General features: G+C 42.3%; 1 protein-coding gene across 50 annotated transcripts in view; it reads left to right on the plus strand.

The window, feature by feature from the left end:
* Positions 1-16,987, plus strand: part of LOC138288307 (mucin-19) — a 1,675,551-nt gene that overhangs the window by 1,211,176 nt on the left and 447,388 nt on the right. For all 50 annotated transcript variants that reach the window (XM_069229764.1, XM_069229784.1, XM_069229763.1 and 47 more), the window contains one exon: positions 10,853-10,882. In XM_069229764.1, the coding sequence (XP_069085865.1) occupies positions 10,853-10,882 (30 nt within the window). The remainder of the gene's footprint in view (positions 1-10,852; positions 10,883-16,987) is intronic.

The following is a 16,987-nucleotide window of genomic DNA, read 5'->3' on the forward strand; positions in this document are numbered from 1 at the left end:
TCCACTCTCGCTACCACAGCTGCCACATCCCTTCAAAGATCATTGAGGCATCTCTTTAAGTCAGTTTATAAATGAGTTGATCTCCTGGACGATGTCCGTCAAGAATTTCTTCATGTAATCCTGGGTAATGGAGAGTGTGGGAGTTGTTGCAGGGGCCAGCGCTGGTGGGTCATTCTTGCTGCTCATGTCCATCGCAGGTGTTTTAGGCCAAAGGGGGCCACTGAGCTGTTCCTAGAGGTATGGCCACTGGGCATTATAGGCAGGGCAGCAGTGCAGTGAGTTTCAAGGGATAGATCATGGTGCCCCTGGTTGTTCTCCACCACTGTCCAGGGTGAAGAGAATGGAGGGAGGGTGGTTCTCTCTTGTGATAAATAGAAGAGACTGGAGGGAGATTTCTACCTACAAGGGGGGGAGGAGTGGGGGAGGGGTCAAAAAGTTGTGCAGAGAGTTGGAGGCACCTTAAAGTTGCAAGGACCTGCACCTGAAATTTCCAGCCAAGGTTTGTACAAGCAGTTAGTTTCAGTGTGGTAACCAATGCACTGGCCCCACATTACTCCACCAGGGGTCCCAGACAGTGGCCAGGTTGGCTCTTGCAGGGCACCAGAACTTGAAAAGCATCCAGTACAACCTAATTGTGCCATTGAAGGGGGTCTAAGTTACCCAGATACAAGTCCTGAGTTCCCCCGGAGTAGCTAGGGCAGTGGTACAACGAAAGTCTAGAGAGGGACAATGGTAGCTGTCCATTGTGTCTTGCAATAGGTGGTCAGGCAGGGTCTATCTCCCCCAGGAGAGTCTTATGGGGCCCATCCCACCATCGCCCAAAGTTAATCAGGGGAGTGCCCCTTACTTGCAGTTCCATGTCAGTGGGGAACTCCTGGGCTATTGTCTCCAGCACCCTTCAAGACACCAGTAAGGTGCAACATGGGTCCTGGTATGGAGGTATTAAGTTCTTGGGTAGGCCAGGACATCGGGGATAGTCTCTTATTGAGGGGGCCCCTATGGCTGCAGATTCAAGTGAAGAGTGCATGTGTGTGCAGCAGGCCCTGACAGTTGTCCCCGAATGGATTCAAATTCCACACAGCTGACATACATTTATACACCAACACACCTACAAACCTTCACACACCACAATCAATCCTTTGCATCTACAACACCACACATAGTAGCCAGAACCCAAAATCATAGATTAGCCCCCTCCAACTTTAACATAGCACTTATTCCACACCTCCACAACACATCCACCACACGAAATAGCACTTCCATGCATCATTTACTAACCATCACCACCTCGCCACACAGCACCTATAGCCTATAATCTTATTTTTGTGTTGTTACCACCACCATGTCACCACAAAAAAATCCCCGTTTCACTGACGACAAGTTAAGAAACATGGTGGCTAAAATTAACAGAGTAGAACCACATAAATTTGGAGCTGAAGTCCAGCAGACTACATTTGCGAGAAAAATGGAAATGTGGCAGAGAATAGTTGACAGAGTGAATTCTGTAGGCAGCTACCCTAACATGAGGAGCGACATCAGGAAGAGGTGGAACAACCTCAGGGGGAAGATGCATTCAATGTCAGCCAGGCACCAGCTGGCAGTCAACAAGACTGTCAGTGGTCCCCCACCTCCTCCCCCATGGTTCACATCATGGGAGTGGAAGGTCTTGGCCATTCTGCATCCTGAGGGCTTGACAGGAATACCTACGGGAGTTGAGTTGGGTAAGTCACTACACCAATAATGCCACCAAAATGTATTGTCATGCATGGTCACTGATCACCTTTTGCTACCCTTTTGCTACTCTAACAGTCAACCCACTCACCACACCTGTGTGCAACTGTCCGAATACTCATGTCTGGCATCTTACATGTGAACATAACTCACCTGGGGACACAGTGTCTGTGTATGGTGTGGGTAGTACAGGGACTGACAGCACTACAACTCCCAGCAGGCACTGTTCTACTATTAAGAAAACCAACACATTCTACCACAATGAAAATAGCCTTGCATGTAAACTAAACAATGGAGTATACTCACCTGAATGCTCCACAATTGTATAGTCTGTGAGAATGACAGCAATGCTATGGACATCTGCTAGTACAATGCCACTAACTCACAGCTACTGTCCTCTGCTAAACTGTCCCTTCTACCTCCCTACCTAGGGGGATAAGAATTATATAGTCTGTTGGCATAGGGCAGCTCTTGACAGGAATGCCAAGGACAGCTGCCACTGACATGATGGGGAGATCAAGCAGCTGCAGATGGACAACCACCAGGAAGTCATGCAACAGTGGGAGGCCCACAATGCCCACCTGGTCTCCCTAAGAAGGGTCTGAGAGACATCAACACCACCCTTAGCGGGGACCGTCCACAACACCAGACCCCTTTAATTGGCCAAGTTACACCAGCCCCTTCAACATCTGTGGCAGCCAGTAAAATGGAGGCCCTGCCAGGGAAAGGACATGTCTCAGGCACCCCTGCCTCTGCAGCTCAAGAACCCCTCCTTCCCACAAGCATGGACGTCCACCCAAACAACCAGGAGATTGAGATGGCAAGACAACAACCACTGCAGGTAGGAACCCTCAACTGATAGAATCCCTTTTTTGTGCCTCAGATGCACCCTGTTGATTTCTCTAAAACCACTTTCCAATTTCCCAGGATAGAAGAACACTGGACTTGGGACTTCAAATGTTGTGGCAGCTACTCAAATGATAACATCCACCATGACTGATCCCTTCACTGTTTGAACATTATTTCTTTGCTCAAATTTATCCTAATCTCCTGTGCACATGAAAACAAACACAACTAATACACTATCTATGTATGATAGTCATTTTTCATCTATGTGAGTAGTTTAATCTGAAATATATTTCATGGTCACAACTAACTCATAAGAAGGAAATGTGAAGAGGGACATTTCACAGGTAGTGTCATGCTGTGCTGGGGATCATTACCAACACAATGACACAAGTGTATAATCACCAATCTCTATTTATTACACAATCAGACGGTGTTTAACACTGTCTGATGGTCACACAGAGAGCCTTCTCAACCAATTCATTTGGGATGTATTGGATCTGTTGGTTGCCTTAGGGCAAGGTTGTAGAGCATGCAGCAGGCCACAATGATCTGACACTCTTTAGTGGGTAAGTAGAGGAGGGTTCCACCAGACTTATCAATGCTGCAGAATCTTTCTTTCAGGAGCTCAAAAGCCCGCTCTATGACACGCCGTGTCTTTCCATGGGCCTCATTGAAGCGGACTTCCCCTGGCGTGGTTGGGTTCCTCACTGGTGTCAACAACCAGGGATGGTTTGGGTAGGTAGAGTTCCCTGTAAGACATTGTGACATGTGTGCAAACATGAATCCAGGCCATCATCACATTTGGCAACAGACATGGCATAAAAACACACATGACATATATAATGTACAACCAGCTAGGCCCTCTCTGGGTACTGTTGTGTCATCAGCTGTGGGATAGCACTGTTCTGCATGATGAAGTCATCATGGACTGAACCTTGGTTCCATGCACATATTTAGGAATTGTAGAGATCCACCAAACAAACAACTTGGGCATTTATGGAGTGGAAGATCTTCCTGTTCTGATAGACCTGTTCATTGGCATCTGGGGGACCAAGATTACAATGGTACCATCAATGGCTCCCACTACGTGTCGAATGTGTGCCAAACCATAGAACTATGCTTTCACATAGACAAAATCTTCACATTGTAGAAATCGGATGAAGCTATCCAGGTTTTCCAACATTGCAGAGAGTACATCCTTCAAGACCAGACTAAACATAGGCTGGTAAATCCTTGCAGTTAGGGCTGCTTCATTTTGGAAGGAGTCTGTGGTCACGAAGTGCAGCACTGACATGACTTGAACAATGCGTGGTATTCTATTTGGATAACTGATTGCAGGCATCAGATCTGGCTCCAACTGATAACAGAGATCCTTGATTGTCTGCCTATCCAGGCTGTATATTTGTATTACATGTCTATTCGCCATGGTCTGCAAGTCGGCTAGTGGATGGTACAGAGGAGGTTGTCTGACCCCCTTCATTCTAGGGTATGTGAGAAAACATAAGAAGGTATGTCTATCACTCATTGTGTCCCTTGTAAATTACACAACATTGGTCACATAAAAACTGTGACATGCCATTTGATACAGCGAAAACACAATACATAGCACACAACAATGGTAAAAGTGGCACATTAGTTACATGTCACCCCTTCCCTCAATTCAGATATGTATATATAAAATGATACTTCAGTGAGACTATGTGCTACTAACATCAAACAATGCCTGTGATTAAAAGCCCCCAAAAAACAATTTTGTGCATGGCCGAGAGGTTGGTACCTGAGCCAACAAAGATTTCAGAAATTTAACAGTTGACAACATGATCCATCAATCAGGACAAAAATACATTTTTAGACTATGCCAGTGCTGAAGATTATGCTGTAGAAATGTTTTCCACATTGTGAGGCATCATTAAGTAACTTTTCCGAACATCTAAAGGCTTTAAAATGGTGACTGCCTGACCTACTACACAATAGGAAATGATCGCCGGCAGAAGTCATCATGACTGTAGGCAGATGCTACTGCGGCAGACTTAGCCACTGGATAAGATTGCTGCCTGTGGCAGTCTTGGGCCAGTAGCAGTGTCTGCCAGCAGTGATAGTCGCGCACATGGCAGACAAGACCGCCATAACCTTCTTAATCTTTCACTTCACTTCTGACACTGCAGTCAAAAAGACTTCCTCAACCTGAGCTGTTGTGTACTGCTGATGTGTACTGCCTATGAGGACAATCATGCCACATCCTACAAGTGACAGGGCCCCTGCCTTCTCACCGGAAGAGCTGGAGAGCTTTTTTGGACAAGGTCCTACACCTGAATGAACCTCTCTATGGTGCACCAGGTAAGAGCACCATATGTTTCTGTAGCTCTATTAAGCTTTGATTTAGTTAGCCTAGGCTTATAGACAATATGTCAGAATGTCTCCTTAAACCCCTTTAGGTGCTATCTGTGTGCTTAAATGGTTGAGTTCCTGGGCATATACCTATGTGAAGTGGCAATTTTAGAGTCCTAACACATTGTGGAGAGTGTGCAAAGATTGTTCCCTGACCCACCTTGTGAGTGTTGCACATGGTTAGCTGAGATGTCGTGACAGTCATCACCAGGTAAATCCCATCATCAGATGTGCTTGATGTGTGGTCATATGTGGTAAAATGACAGCATGAGTTGTAGATGTATGTTGTTTGCTGGTTTCTCACCATATTTGTGTCCTTTCTGTATCTGCACATACACCTGTGGCCACATCCTGCATTGTTGTAGTACAGTACTGAAGCTAGCTAATGACACTCTATGGCCCTAAGCTCTGCACACTCACTGACAGCCATTGGCTATGGTATACAAGAAGTATTGTGATGCATCTAACCTTTTGGGACATGGTACCATGTATTGATTTGTGTGGTCGGCCTGCAGAGAAAGTTGCCTTTTCAATTGCCACTTTCTGTAAATATTGCCATCTGGACTGTTGTTAAATAGCTTTTGCACTGCAAGTGTGAGCCTGTAGCCGAACCCTGTATCCATATACAGCATTTCAGGGTTAAAAATCATGCCTCACTATGAAGGTTCATCGACTTGAGCCTATGCCCAGTGTTTACCATTGTAGTGGCATTGGGGGCATGGTGGAGAGTTGTGACAGATGTGCTCATTACAACTCTGACTATTTGTGTTACATATCCCTAACAGGTCCCATGATTACACTGCTTTTTTGGCACCTTAATACAGCTCTGATGCATTCTGTGCATGCTCCTAATTGATTGTCCATTGAACATTTGCAAACAGTGTGTTGTACACTGATGTTCCATGATATTTGACTCTGTGTTTTGGACATGATGTGGGACATGTCAAATGCAAGGCTAGGTGTGTCTTACTTTGACATAGTTTTTGTGTGCACTAATGTTATGGAAGTATATTTCACACGTTTGTGACTGATGCTCACTTCTTAAAGTAGCATGAAGGTGCATGTGTATGTTCATAGGTACACACATGTAGAGGCTTGCATTTCTGTGTACACAACATGTGACTTCATTTTATATTGTCCTGGCAATATGAGCAGTCTGTGCCCTGGTTGTGACCTGTGGGGACCATATGCAACTTGTGATCATCAGCAATTGTGGATGTATGTGTGCAAAATTTGCTATTTGGTGTAGCTATCACTTGCCATTTTGTGTGATAAGTTACTTCCTGTTCCTGGTCAATGTCACAAAAACACACTGCTAATGTCACACAAAACACATTGCTCTACTAACTAGTCAGTGCAGGGGTGAGATGGTGATTGTGATGGGTACCCTTGTGATGAGTGTTAGTAGTAATGTCCCCCTATTCAATGCCTGCTATGTGCTATAGGTGGACAGGATGGTCTAGTCGTGTTGTTATCGGCTTGTATGACTTGTAGTTAACTATGCCTGTTCTTATGTGGAACTTGTGGACATGGTTTTCTGTCTTGTCTTTTGCATCCATGCAAGTTAACGCCCATCAGAAGAATGGGATTTGGCGTGCCATCACCAAGAAGGTGGGGGTCCACATCTGGTGGAGCACCCACTGTCGGAAGAGGTGGGAGGACCTGATAAGCTGGGCTGGAAGATTACAAAGGCCCAGCTGGGGCTGTCCTCCCAACTAGGACGGGATACCTGTCAGACCATGACCCCCCTAACGGCCCACATTTTGGCTGTGGCCTACCCTGAATTGGATGGGCATTTGAGGACACCACAACAGCCACAAGGAGGTAAGTACAGACCTAACTCATGTTTGACCCTTTGCCAGGTGATTGAGGGACAGAATGTTAGACCTGACAATGTGGGAAGTGTCATGTGTCACAGATCGTCTGTGCTCACATTGTTGTACATGGGTCATTTATTGGCAACAGGTGTGCACATTAATTTTGGTTTGGGACATGGTACTCAACTATGGGGGCCCCTCAGTCCTATAGCACAGAATTCTGTGTGTTGTGGTCCAGTAATATGCTTTTACTACCCCGGTGGGTGTTAGTTGCCACCAACAGATCACCCCTCTGTAATGTCACAGTAGAAAGGGGGGTAAGTTCTTGCTCTCTAGCCTCTGCTATGTGTCAGGGGGTATGTCTATGTGTGATTTTAATTCAGGCAGGGGCAAGCCAACTCCAGTGTTTGTTGGATTCTGATATGTCACAGCATTATGTAATGCAGGAATGTACATCAAACATGTCACAAGACTTACATAGCTAACATCTTCATACCTGTTGCAAGGTAATTCCCCTTGGTAAGCAAGGAATCTACATTGACATGTGTGATGTCTCTTCAGAGTAGACAAAAAGCATGCTGGATATCAGTGGGCTTGTGCTACATTTCCATCGGGACACATATGTTGGTATCAGATGTAAGCATGTGATAGCCATGCTGATGTCCTATGTCCTGATAACAGAAAGTTGTCACATTTGTATCCATGGGATACTTTTGTAGCACTCACAGCTGTGGCCCAGACAGTACCGTGTCAACATCATGTATATTCTGAAAGAAAACATGCCTCACTATTTGAATTTATCATGTGTACCTGCTGTTGCTATGAATGATTTGACACATGAGGCCAGGGTGTTTTGGAACCTCATGTTTGCAGATAAACTTGTTTGTGAAGTTGTGGTAGTTCATTTACATCTGTGTGTAAGTTGGTAAGTGTGATCTGACTGTTGGCTTGCATCATGGTTGCATCACTTATGCTTTGTCTCTGGGAATCTTCCACAGACAGCTGCCATGCTTGTCATGTCTGATGTGTGGGTAGTGATGGTGCTTCTCATTCTGTAATAAATTATTTTACTCATGTTAGTGTTTGCACAGTCTGTCTCCCTCCTTCCTGCACTATACAGGAGTCTATTTGATACATTCACAAAATAATTAACTTTTAAATGTGTGTGTGGCATTGGTTTGAGTTTACTTGGCCTTTATATGACTAATATTGTTTGTCTTCTGAAGCCATTTATTCTAGATATTATGGACTTGAGTCCATTGTTACTCCTTCCTACATCTCAATTGGGGCATGTGTGTAACATGTGTACTACCTCCTTGACTAACATTTGGCAGGTGTTACATGTTGATATGTCATATGATGATATGTGTCCATAGTGACAAGGTTGTTTCTGTGTCACTTGATAAATGTATGACTTGTTTGTACCAGGGTTGTCCACCTTTACTTGACAACATATGTTATTGCCTGCTACATGAAATTGTGGTAAGGTGTTTGTGTGGTCTGTGTATTTGGTAAGCTACCTTGCAATGGGAATCCATTTCTTGTCTACTGCTTGACTATGTTGGTTGGAATAGTCGTCTAATCATGGTATGGTTAATGTGATTTCTCAACTTCATTCCTGCTACTGTAGTTTTCTGATAGCTTGCTTTGCTGGTGTGTTACAGTTGTAAAATTGAGGTACATGCATTGTCTTGTGTGATGTGTCCCAGTACAGCCTCCTTCCATGTATAGTTTTGATGCTCCCAATGCTGCTGTGCTGGTCTTGCTGCGATGTGTTGCTTTGTGTGTTTTGACTGTTGTTTTTGTGTGTATTCTGCATGGCATAATAGGTTTGACGTGCTGTGTTTGCGATGTGTGTGTCAATTGCTGGGTTGTGTGATGGTGGTGTTGTGTGTGTTCCAATATACATGGATGTACATGTGTGTTGTATGTGTGTCCAGTCCCTGGCCAGTGTTGCGTGTGAGTGTGTGACAAGTAATTATATTTGTGCAGTTGTTGTATTGTTGTTACAAGTTTGTATGTTGCATGGGAATCTGTGAGCCTGGGCCTGTGCTGGGTTGCCGTGCGTATATGTGTGGTATTGATGTGTGGTGTGTGTGCTGGTTAAAGTGCGTGTGATGTGTATGTGTTGATGTCTTTAATGCAGTATATGAGTGTGTGTGTCACTATGCTGTTACGTGTAAATGCAGTCCTTCACACACCCCTTCCTGTGGTAGTTATGTAAGTGCACAAATGTATACATTTTACAAATGTAACAGATGAGTGTGTGTACTTACGGTTGTTGTCGTCCTCGTCGGTGATGATTTTGTTGTCTTTATGTGAGCAGGAGCAGTAAGATGACATCTGGTTGTGGTTCCATAGTGCCTTCCTGGAGGTTAGTGTGCCTCCCTTTAGTGTCCTTGTTTCCACCTCCTGATGTGTGGTGGTTTGACCGCAGCAGTCACATTGGCAGTGTGCAGCCTCCTAATAGGTCCGGCGGAAACATGTTCTCTGCCAGACTATTTGTGCCTCCAGACAAGAAGCCGTGGTCTGTACTGGCTGGCGGATCACTGGCACTCTTCTGTGTGCACCACCACTAAACTCATATTTTGCTGTTCTGTTCCGCCAGTCTGTTGGCCTTCGGACTACCACCGCAAAACTTGTAATCAGCTGCTTACTCTGGTATTATGGTAGTTCCAGCAAGCCCATCCCAATCGCCAACCTCAGTTTTCAGAATTATATACCAAACAGAAATTCAGCAAGCAAATTTAATCCTCCAGGAAAAATAGCATACTCTAATTTATAGGCAATTTTACAGTAGTTGAGCACAACGGCTAGGTGTAGCACTGTTATCTTTCCTGAACTTAAGGGAGAGTGTGCCCTAATACTTAAACTCTAAATCAAAATAAACCACAGCATGTCATATTGTTGTTAATACTGAATCAAATGAGTTAAGGACATATTTTCCAGCTCATCCTTTCTCCAGAGTCAACATTTAGGAAGCCCACAGTGGTATTCATAATGACAGAATCCAACCAGCTCAGAATTTTCCAAATGTTTACTTGCTAATAATGGGAGCCTAAGCCTTCCCTTGACCTGCTGGACAGTGTCAAAATATTAATGCCCCATTTTAACATCCATCTTTATGAATGCCCCATCAATGATGTCATGTATCTATTGTTTGCAGGTGTTTTAGACCTCATCATTCCCGAGGTGTGTTTCTATTTTTCGAAAGCACCTGAGTATAATGATATTCTATGTCCTGACTCCCAAGCAACCACTAGGAGACTGATTTTGATGCAGTGCCAAAGGATCTTCATTATTATGGGCCTAGGAGCAATGCTAACTGGTAGTCATTGGCTTGAAGAAAATGTGCAATGTCAACCACCACATTTTCCAGTGCTGCTATGTTTGTTATGTCTGTTCACAAATAAGACATATTATGAAAACTTCTATGGAGCCCATTTTTTAACCTTTCTCAAGACCTAGTAGGCATACATGATTGATTCTAACTCTGGCTTTAATGTCTTAAAGATTGACTTGATGGTATCCCACCACAGATACCCAGGTCTGAGGATATTGTTGATTCGTGGAGACCAAATTATTGTCCATAAACAAATGTTTCTCTCATAGAAGGGGGGCATTTCTCAAAGCTTGGAGAAACCTTTGAAGAATTAGATGTAGAGTGAATAATTAGCTGCAGAGGAACCTAAAAATGAAATATGCAATATCTATGAGCTATACTGTGTATCCATTGATTTAAAACAATATCTATTGTTTTACGTCAACACAGCAGGAGTATGGCATTTCAGTAGTATCTAACTGAGACAATGTTTTGTCGATTCCATCTTTATTAATTGTTGATACATTTACCTGCAGTGTATGATTATCCCCACCTTCAAAATACTGAATAATTAATAATGTATAATGATCTAATATTGAATAAGAGACCCTAGTACCGGTTTTGTCACTATAGTTTGTGTTCTTAAACATTCTTATGCAACTTGTATTCTCAGTATCGTTCCAGTGTATTCTGAAGCAATTATGTACTAATCATATTCTCAAGTTGCTCCATTTTATTCTTCCAGGAACACAAAAAATCACTGTGGGCACTTCGGGTATGTATGTGTGTCTTTTGAACTAAATAATTGGGTATTGTTTTTCTGAATTACTGGAGGTAAGTTTTGTGATAGCTATTATTAATCTCCAATATAATACAAACAATACAAAGCAAAAGTTTGATTGTGTTTTCAGTGTCCTTTGTGAATCAGCTTGGGCAAATTCTAAAATTATTCATGAAGTGTAAGAGTCCACAAACATTGAAGATGTTTCCAGGAATTTAGTCATATATTTGTGATTGTAGTAATAGGCCACTCATGCAATTTCACAGCAGAACGTGGAACACCAATGAAGCAATGAAGAGAAAAGTGATCATATTAAAAAGGGAAACTGTTTGGTAGCTACCGTAATGATTTTGGAACCCTTCAACTTGTTTTCTATATGTTCCTTTAGCAGTTGACCTAAATCATAAGATTCTTGGCATATAATTGTTTCTCCTGGTGTAATATGTGTATTGTCAATCTGTAGGAAACTTCTGTGCCATCTGCTGTCAAAGACTTTTCTAAGTATATATTCACTACTCTTTCTCTCCCATTCACATCATAGTTCATCTTATTTGGTTTCAAGCAGACTTGTGTTGCTGTATGGATTGGGGAACATCCTTTTTTCCGACTTTTTTTTTCCGAAAGTCGTGGTTAACGAAAGAGCAACAATGCTTTTTTTAACCACGACTCCGTTTTTTTGTGCTTTAACTACGTATGTTCTGAACAACGAACATGCGTGGTTAAGGTACAAAGAAGTGAGTTGGCGAAGGTAAGTGGTGGGTTTAGGTTTTGGGGAGGGGGTGGGGGGTCAGGGGGTTTTAGGTTTTGGGGTGCGGTTGGGGGGGTGGGGCGTTTTTGGTTTTGGGGAGTGGGTGGGGGGTCAGGGGGTTTTAGGTTTTAGGGTGGGGTTGGGGGGGTGGGGCGTTTTTGGTTTTGGGGAGTGGGTGGGGGGTCAGGGGGTTTTAGGTTTTAGGGTGGGGTTGGGGGGGTGGGGCGTTTTTGGTTTTGGGGAGTGGGTGGGGGTCAGGGGGTTTTAGGTTTTGGGGTGGGGTTGAGGGGTGGGGCGTTTTTGGTTTTGGGGAGTGGGTGGGGGTCAGGGGGTTTTAGGTTTTGGGGTGGGGTTGGGGGGTGGGGCGTTTTTGGTTTTGGGGAGTTGGTGGGGGGTCAGAGGGTTTTAGGTTTTGGGGTGGGGTTGGGGGGGTGGGGTGAGGGATGTAGGGTGAATGGTGCCTATTGCTAATGATTTTATCAGGAATGCCTTTACAATGAAATATTGTTGTTAAGGCATTCGTGGTAAAATCATTAGTAGTAGCAACGAGGTCGGTGTTCCGACCTCGTTGTTAAGGCAGTAGTTGTTTTTGAAGTTGTTGTTTCGTCGTACAGTCGTATGGATTACATATGTATGCAGGATTGCTTCTCATAGTGTTATAGTGCTATTGTTCTCTATAGCAGCCTATGTTTTAGATGCTTCTAAGGCATGAAACTTTCTCTGCGAGCTGTGCCTTGGAGCTGTGCCAAAATATGTGAAATATCTAATGGGAATTCAGCAGTTAGAGGCACTTCACAAAAACAGCCTGGCTTAAGATATTACATAAGTAGAAGGCAATTCACATTTACCATTGTGGGCATCAAGGACATATCCATTCAATTATTTGTGCATCATGAACATGAGCAAGATGACATGAGATGAAGGGTTGCTTGTGATCTTCCCATTTCATCAGATCCAAAATAGAGACCATAATCTTTTAAGTTGCATATTTTTATTGTACTTTCTGGAAATTTGAGGATGAAGTTAATAGTCTAAAAAAGATGATTATTCACACAAAGTAATTATTGATAAAACTGTAAATGGTCCAGGGTTTTCACTTGTGTTTGTTTGGTAGCACATTTATATATCACAAACAGTTGTAATTAGAAAAAAATACCTAAAAATGCACCCAAATAAACCTACTTAACAGACTTAAATTATAAAGTGTCAGACATGCACAATCTTAATACACATCCTCAGAAACAAAATAAATAATTGGGAATGCAAAAGTACATTATAATGAGTAATATAAAGTAAGCTATGCAAGAGGATACTTTCTCAGCTAGTTTTGAAAAGCGGAAAGTGAGGAAACATTGCTAAGGATCTTAGAAATACCATTTTTGTGCTTAGTTTTTTCTGTATTTTTAAGAATTCTCACCATGCGACTATCTGGATTTTTTAGGATTTGTGAATTGAAATCAACACTCAGGTGTAGCCTGTAAAGAATATGGGAGGATAACATTTCTGCCAAGTAGTCCGGAAAAGACTTATAGTCAAATTCCACATTATTTCACCAGTTGCAAGTAGATTTGTTGGCCCACAGATCATTTGTTTCTAAATTAATAAATATTTGTATGTTCTTAAGCCATAAATGATGGTATGACTGCATTCTAGATGACCTGGAGCTCACCAAGAAACTGATTTGTGAGGTTTAGATGGACAGACCTTCAATTCTGCATGTCAGCTAATACATTAACTTCATTATAAGGGACCCGTTCACAAAGCAAACAAGTAAATAATGTGTTGATGTTTATACTTATGCTTTAACGTATTTCTACACTTTCTGCAATTCACAAACCAGTTTTCATAAATCAGCTACAGACTTTTACACATAGTACTGGAAATGACATGACATTTTTCTGTGATGGATTTCCCTCCCCAACCTGTAGAAATAACATATACTGATATAAATATAGATTTCTGAATCTGGGCTTAGCTTTATGTGTTGCAGAAGGTAATAGATCGAGGAAAGGAAAAAAGTTGAAAATGTTACATTTTCAATGTTACAATAACCTGGGATTAAAAAGAGAGCCCACTATAAAAGTCAAAGGGTCAGCCCCACTACATCAATGGTATATCTGTATATGTCACTACAGTGATGCTGCTACATCACTGTTCTCACTAAAGAGAATGTAACTACGTTTTAAGAAAGTTAATAGCATTTAAGTGCAATTTTAAGCTATTTTATTTTAATTAAGTGAGAGGTTTGCTTAATTTCATAGAATTTAATTAAAATTGGAATAAGGGTGAGGGTTACTCAATCATTTTAATTTAATTTACTCTATTTTGATGTGTTAATGTATAAGTCAAATTATTCAAAATATTGTAATACAATTAGGGCTCCTGGTTTTATGGTATTTATGTTTTTCACATTTCCATCTGTTTTTATCCATATACATTTTTTCGCCATCTTATTGGTTTTTATCAATATTTATTTTGTGTTTTGAGAATACATGGAGTTGTAGAATGGTATATTCCTACATTTATTTAACTCTCAGACATGGACTCATACATGGATGCCTGTGGCGTTTTAGCATATTATGCAGCCATACATAACTAAAGACTGCACTCAAAGGTGCATATTACCATTATGCCACAAACATTTGTTAACAATTTTCTGTTTTGAAGGGAATCTCATCCTGTTTTTATCTCTCCAAGCTATCATCCGCTGAGTTTGTGCCTGGAATTCATGAAAGACAGCATTGAGAGTCGCTCACAAAAAGCACAATGTTTCAGCATTTTTCCACTCTTTAAAAAAAATAGACAGGAAACACATTATTTTCAGTCTACATTTATCTGTATCTGTAAACTTCCATAAAAATAGAAGCCCTAAATATAAGTTATTTAATATTTTGGTAAGGATACATATTTTGTAAATATTTGAAATACCTATATAAATGTATGCTAAATAAACAAGTTAGAAATCATGGTTATGGTGAAGTTGAGATACCTATTTATTTTACTTTATGTTAAACTAATTTATCATAATTGAAAACAAATTGGGATAAGTATGCTTAATTAATACATTCTAACAAACACATTATTAATAATCACATGTTAATGCTCTGGTAAACTATTTAAATTAATTAGATCAAATTTAAAATAATTAAGGTTTATGGTCAATTGATTCATTACAGATAATTTAACTGAGGGATAGGGGCACCATAAGAGTTAAGACTACATTTTATTTTAACTACTTAAAATAAAGTACACTAGTATGTTAGGGTTTGTATGAGGTTTTGCCTAAGAACACTTTTTAATGTCATGTCATTGACAATAATTACTTGTTATGTTAAGAATAGAGCTTACATTAAGCCCCGCTATGGGACAGCAACATACTCTGGATAGAGGGGTTCACGCTTGGGGCTGAACCACAATTTCACTAATAGCTGACCTATGTTGGGGGGGTTATGCAATCCCCTTAGACACCCTCAGGGTGTCCTACCAAATAGCAAGCACTAAAACATTTTGCTAGATCCAGCTGAGGCACGCCTTGGGTACCTGCGTGCCATGAGGCCATAGTCTCACTGATGCAACACACCTTGATGAAAGACCGCATTATTAAGTTCACAGCCTCCTCTGTATACAAGAAAATACTTATAAATTCCCCAGACAGCCTGCAAAAACTGAACATTTATTGGAAAAGTGATCTTGGTGGCTTTGAGGAGGAAGAGTGGGAGCAAGCCATCAGAGGCCCAAAAGAATCACCATTATGGTGGGGTTTTGGCTCATTCATCTCTGGATACTAATCAGAGCCTACTATTCCCATAGAACCTTAAACAAGATAGGAAGAGGTGCTTTGTAAATGTGCACCAAGAAATGCGGACAAAAATACACCTTCTTCTATATAGTGTTGGAATGCCAGAAACTGTAGAGTTTTTGGGAGGGATTAGTGAACTACATAAAAAACAAGTGACGGGTCTGCCTGTAGTCAAGGCTGCAAGATGGTTTGTGCTAAATGTGGGAGCTTGAAACAGTACAAAACACCCTAAATATTGGATTCAACTAGGTCTCATAGAGGCAAAACAGAACATTACAAGCAACTGGGTGTATGCTGGGTGTATGCTGGTGGAGATGGGTATAAGCTGGTGGAGATGGGGGTGTCCAAGGATCAAAGAAGCCTCAAGAAATGGGACACAATTCTGTCCACTGGCAACCCCACAGAGGACTCTGAAAGGCAGATGGATAACTGGGGCCTGCCAAGTTCTGTACTCCAGGCATATTCCATTGTACATGCAATAGTGATATTCTGTCTTTTGTGTAAACCCAATAAAAAGATTTATATTAAAAAGCTTACATTACAGTTGGGTTTTTTATTTATTTAAATTGTACTTGAGTCATGGTTAATTGTTGTTTGGGAGAGGCTAACTGAATAGTATAATTAAAACAGATATGTAATAAAATTTTATGTGAGTCTAAAATGTTGCAGGTGTAGGTTTTCAGTAATATTGATGTTGCTGCTGCAAAGCAGATAATATATATTAATCATGAAGTTGCTGTTTAGAGATTGTCACTGTCATTTAATACTTCAAGACTACACAGCTACTCAGTATTTGTATATGTTTTCCTTCATACTTAAAACCACTCAAGCACAAATGTAAGAAAAGAGCAGGCAGAGACCATTTCACCTAGCAAAAAATGTTCAGAAAATTATGGACAATATACTCCTTTGTCAATTTACAATCCTTCAAATCCCGTCAGCACAGTGAGCGCAATGGGCTAAACCTGACATATTATTCAAGCCCCCACTACATATGTAAAGAAAAATGTTATACTGAACAAAACACACTTAGGCGGTCATTCTGACCGTGGTGGGCGGCGGTCGCTGCCCGCCATGCGGTCACCGCCGAATGGCCGCTCCGCGGTCAGGAGACCGCAGATGCCATTCTGGCTTTCCTGCTGGGCCGGCGGGCGACTGCCAAAAGGCCGCCCGCCCGCCCAGCGGGAAAGCCCCTGCAACATAGAAGCCGGCTCCGAATGGAGCCGGCGGTGTTGCAGGGGTGCGACGGGTGCAGTAGCACCCGTCGCGATTTTCACTGTCTGCAAAGGCCCCACGACACCCGTTCCCGCCATCCTGGTTCTGGCGGTGTAAACCGCCAGAAACAGGCTGGCGGGAAGGGGGGCGGAATCCCCATGGCGGCGCTGCAGGCAGCGCCGCCATGGAGGATTCCTTGGGCCAGGGGAAAACCGGCGGAAAACCGCTGGTTCCCCTTTTCTGACCGCGGCTTTACCGCCGCGGTCAGAATGGCCCTAGAAGCACCGCCAGCCTGTTGGCGGTGCTTCCGTTGCCCTCCACCCTGGCGGTCATAGAC

The sequence above is a fragment of the Pleurodeles waltl genome, chromosome 4_1 (assembly GCF_031143425.1).
Source record: "Pleurodeles waltl isolate 20211129_DDA chromosome 4_1, aPleWal1.hap1.20221129, whole genome shotgun sequence".
Lineage (NCBI taxonomy): Eukaryota > Metazoa > Chordata > Amphibia > Caudata > Salamandridae > Pleurodeles > Pleurodeles waltl.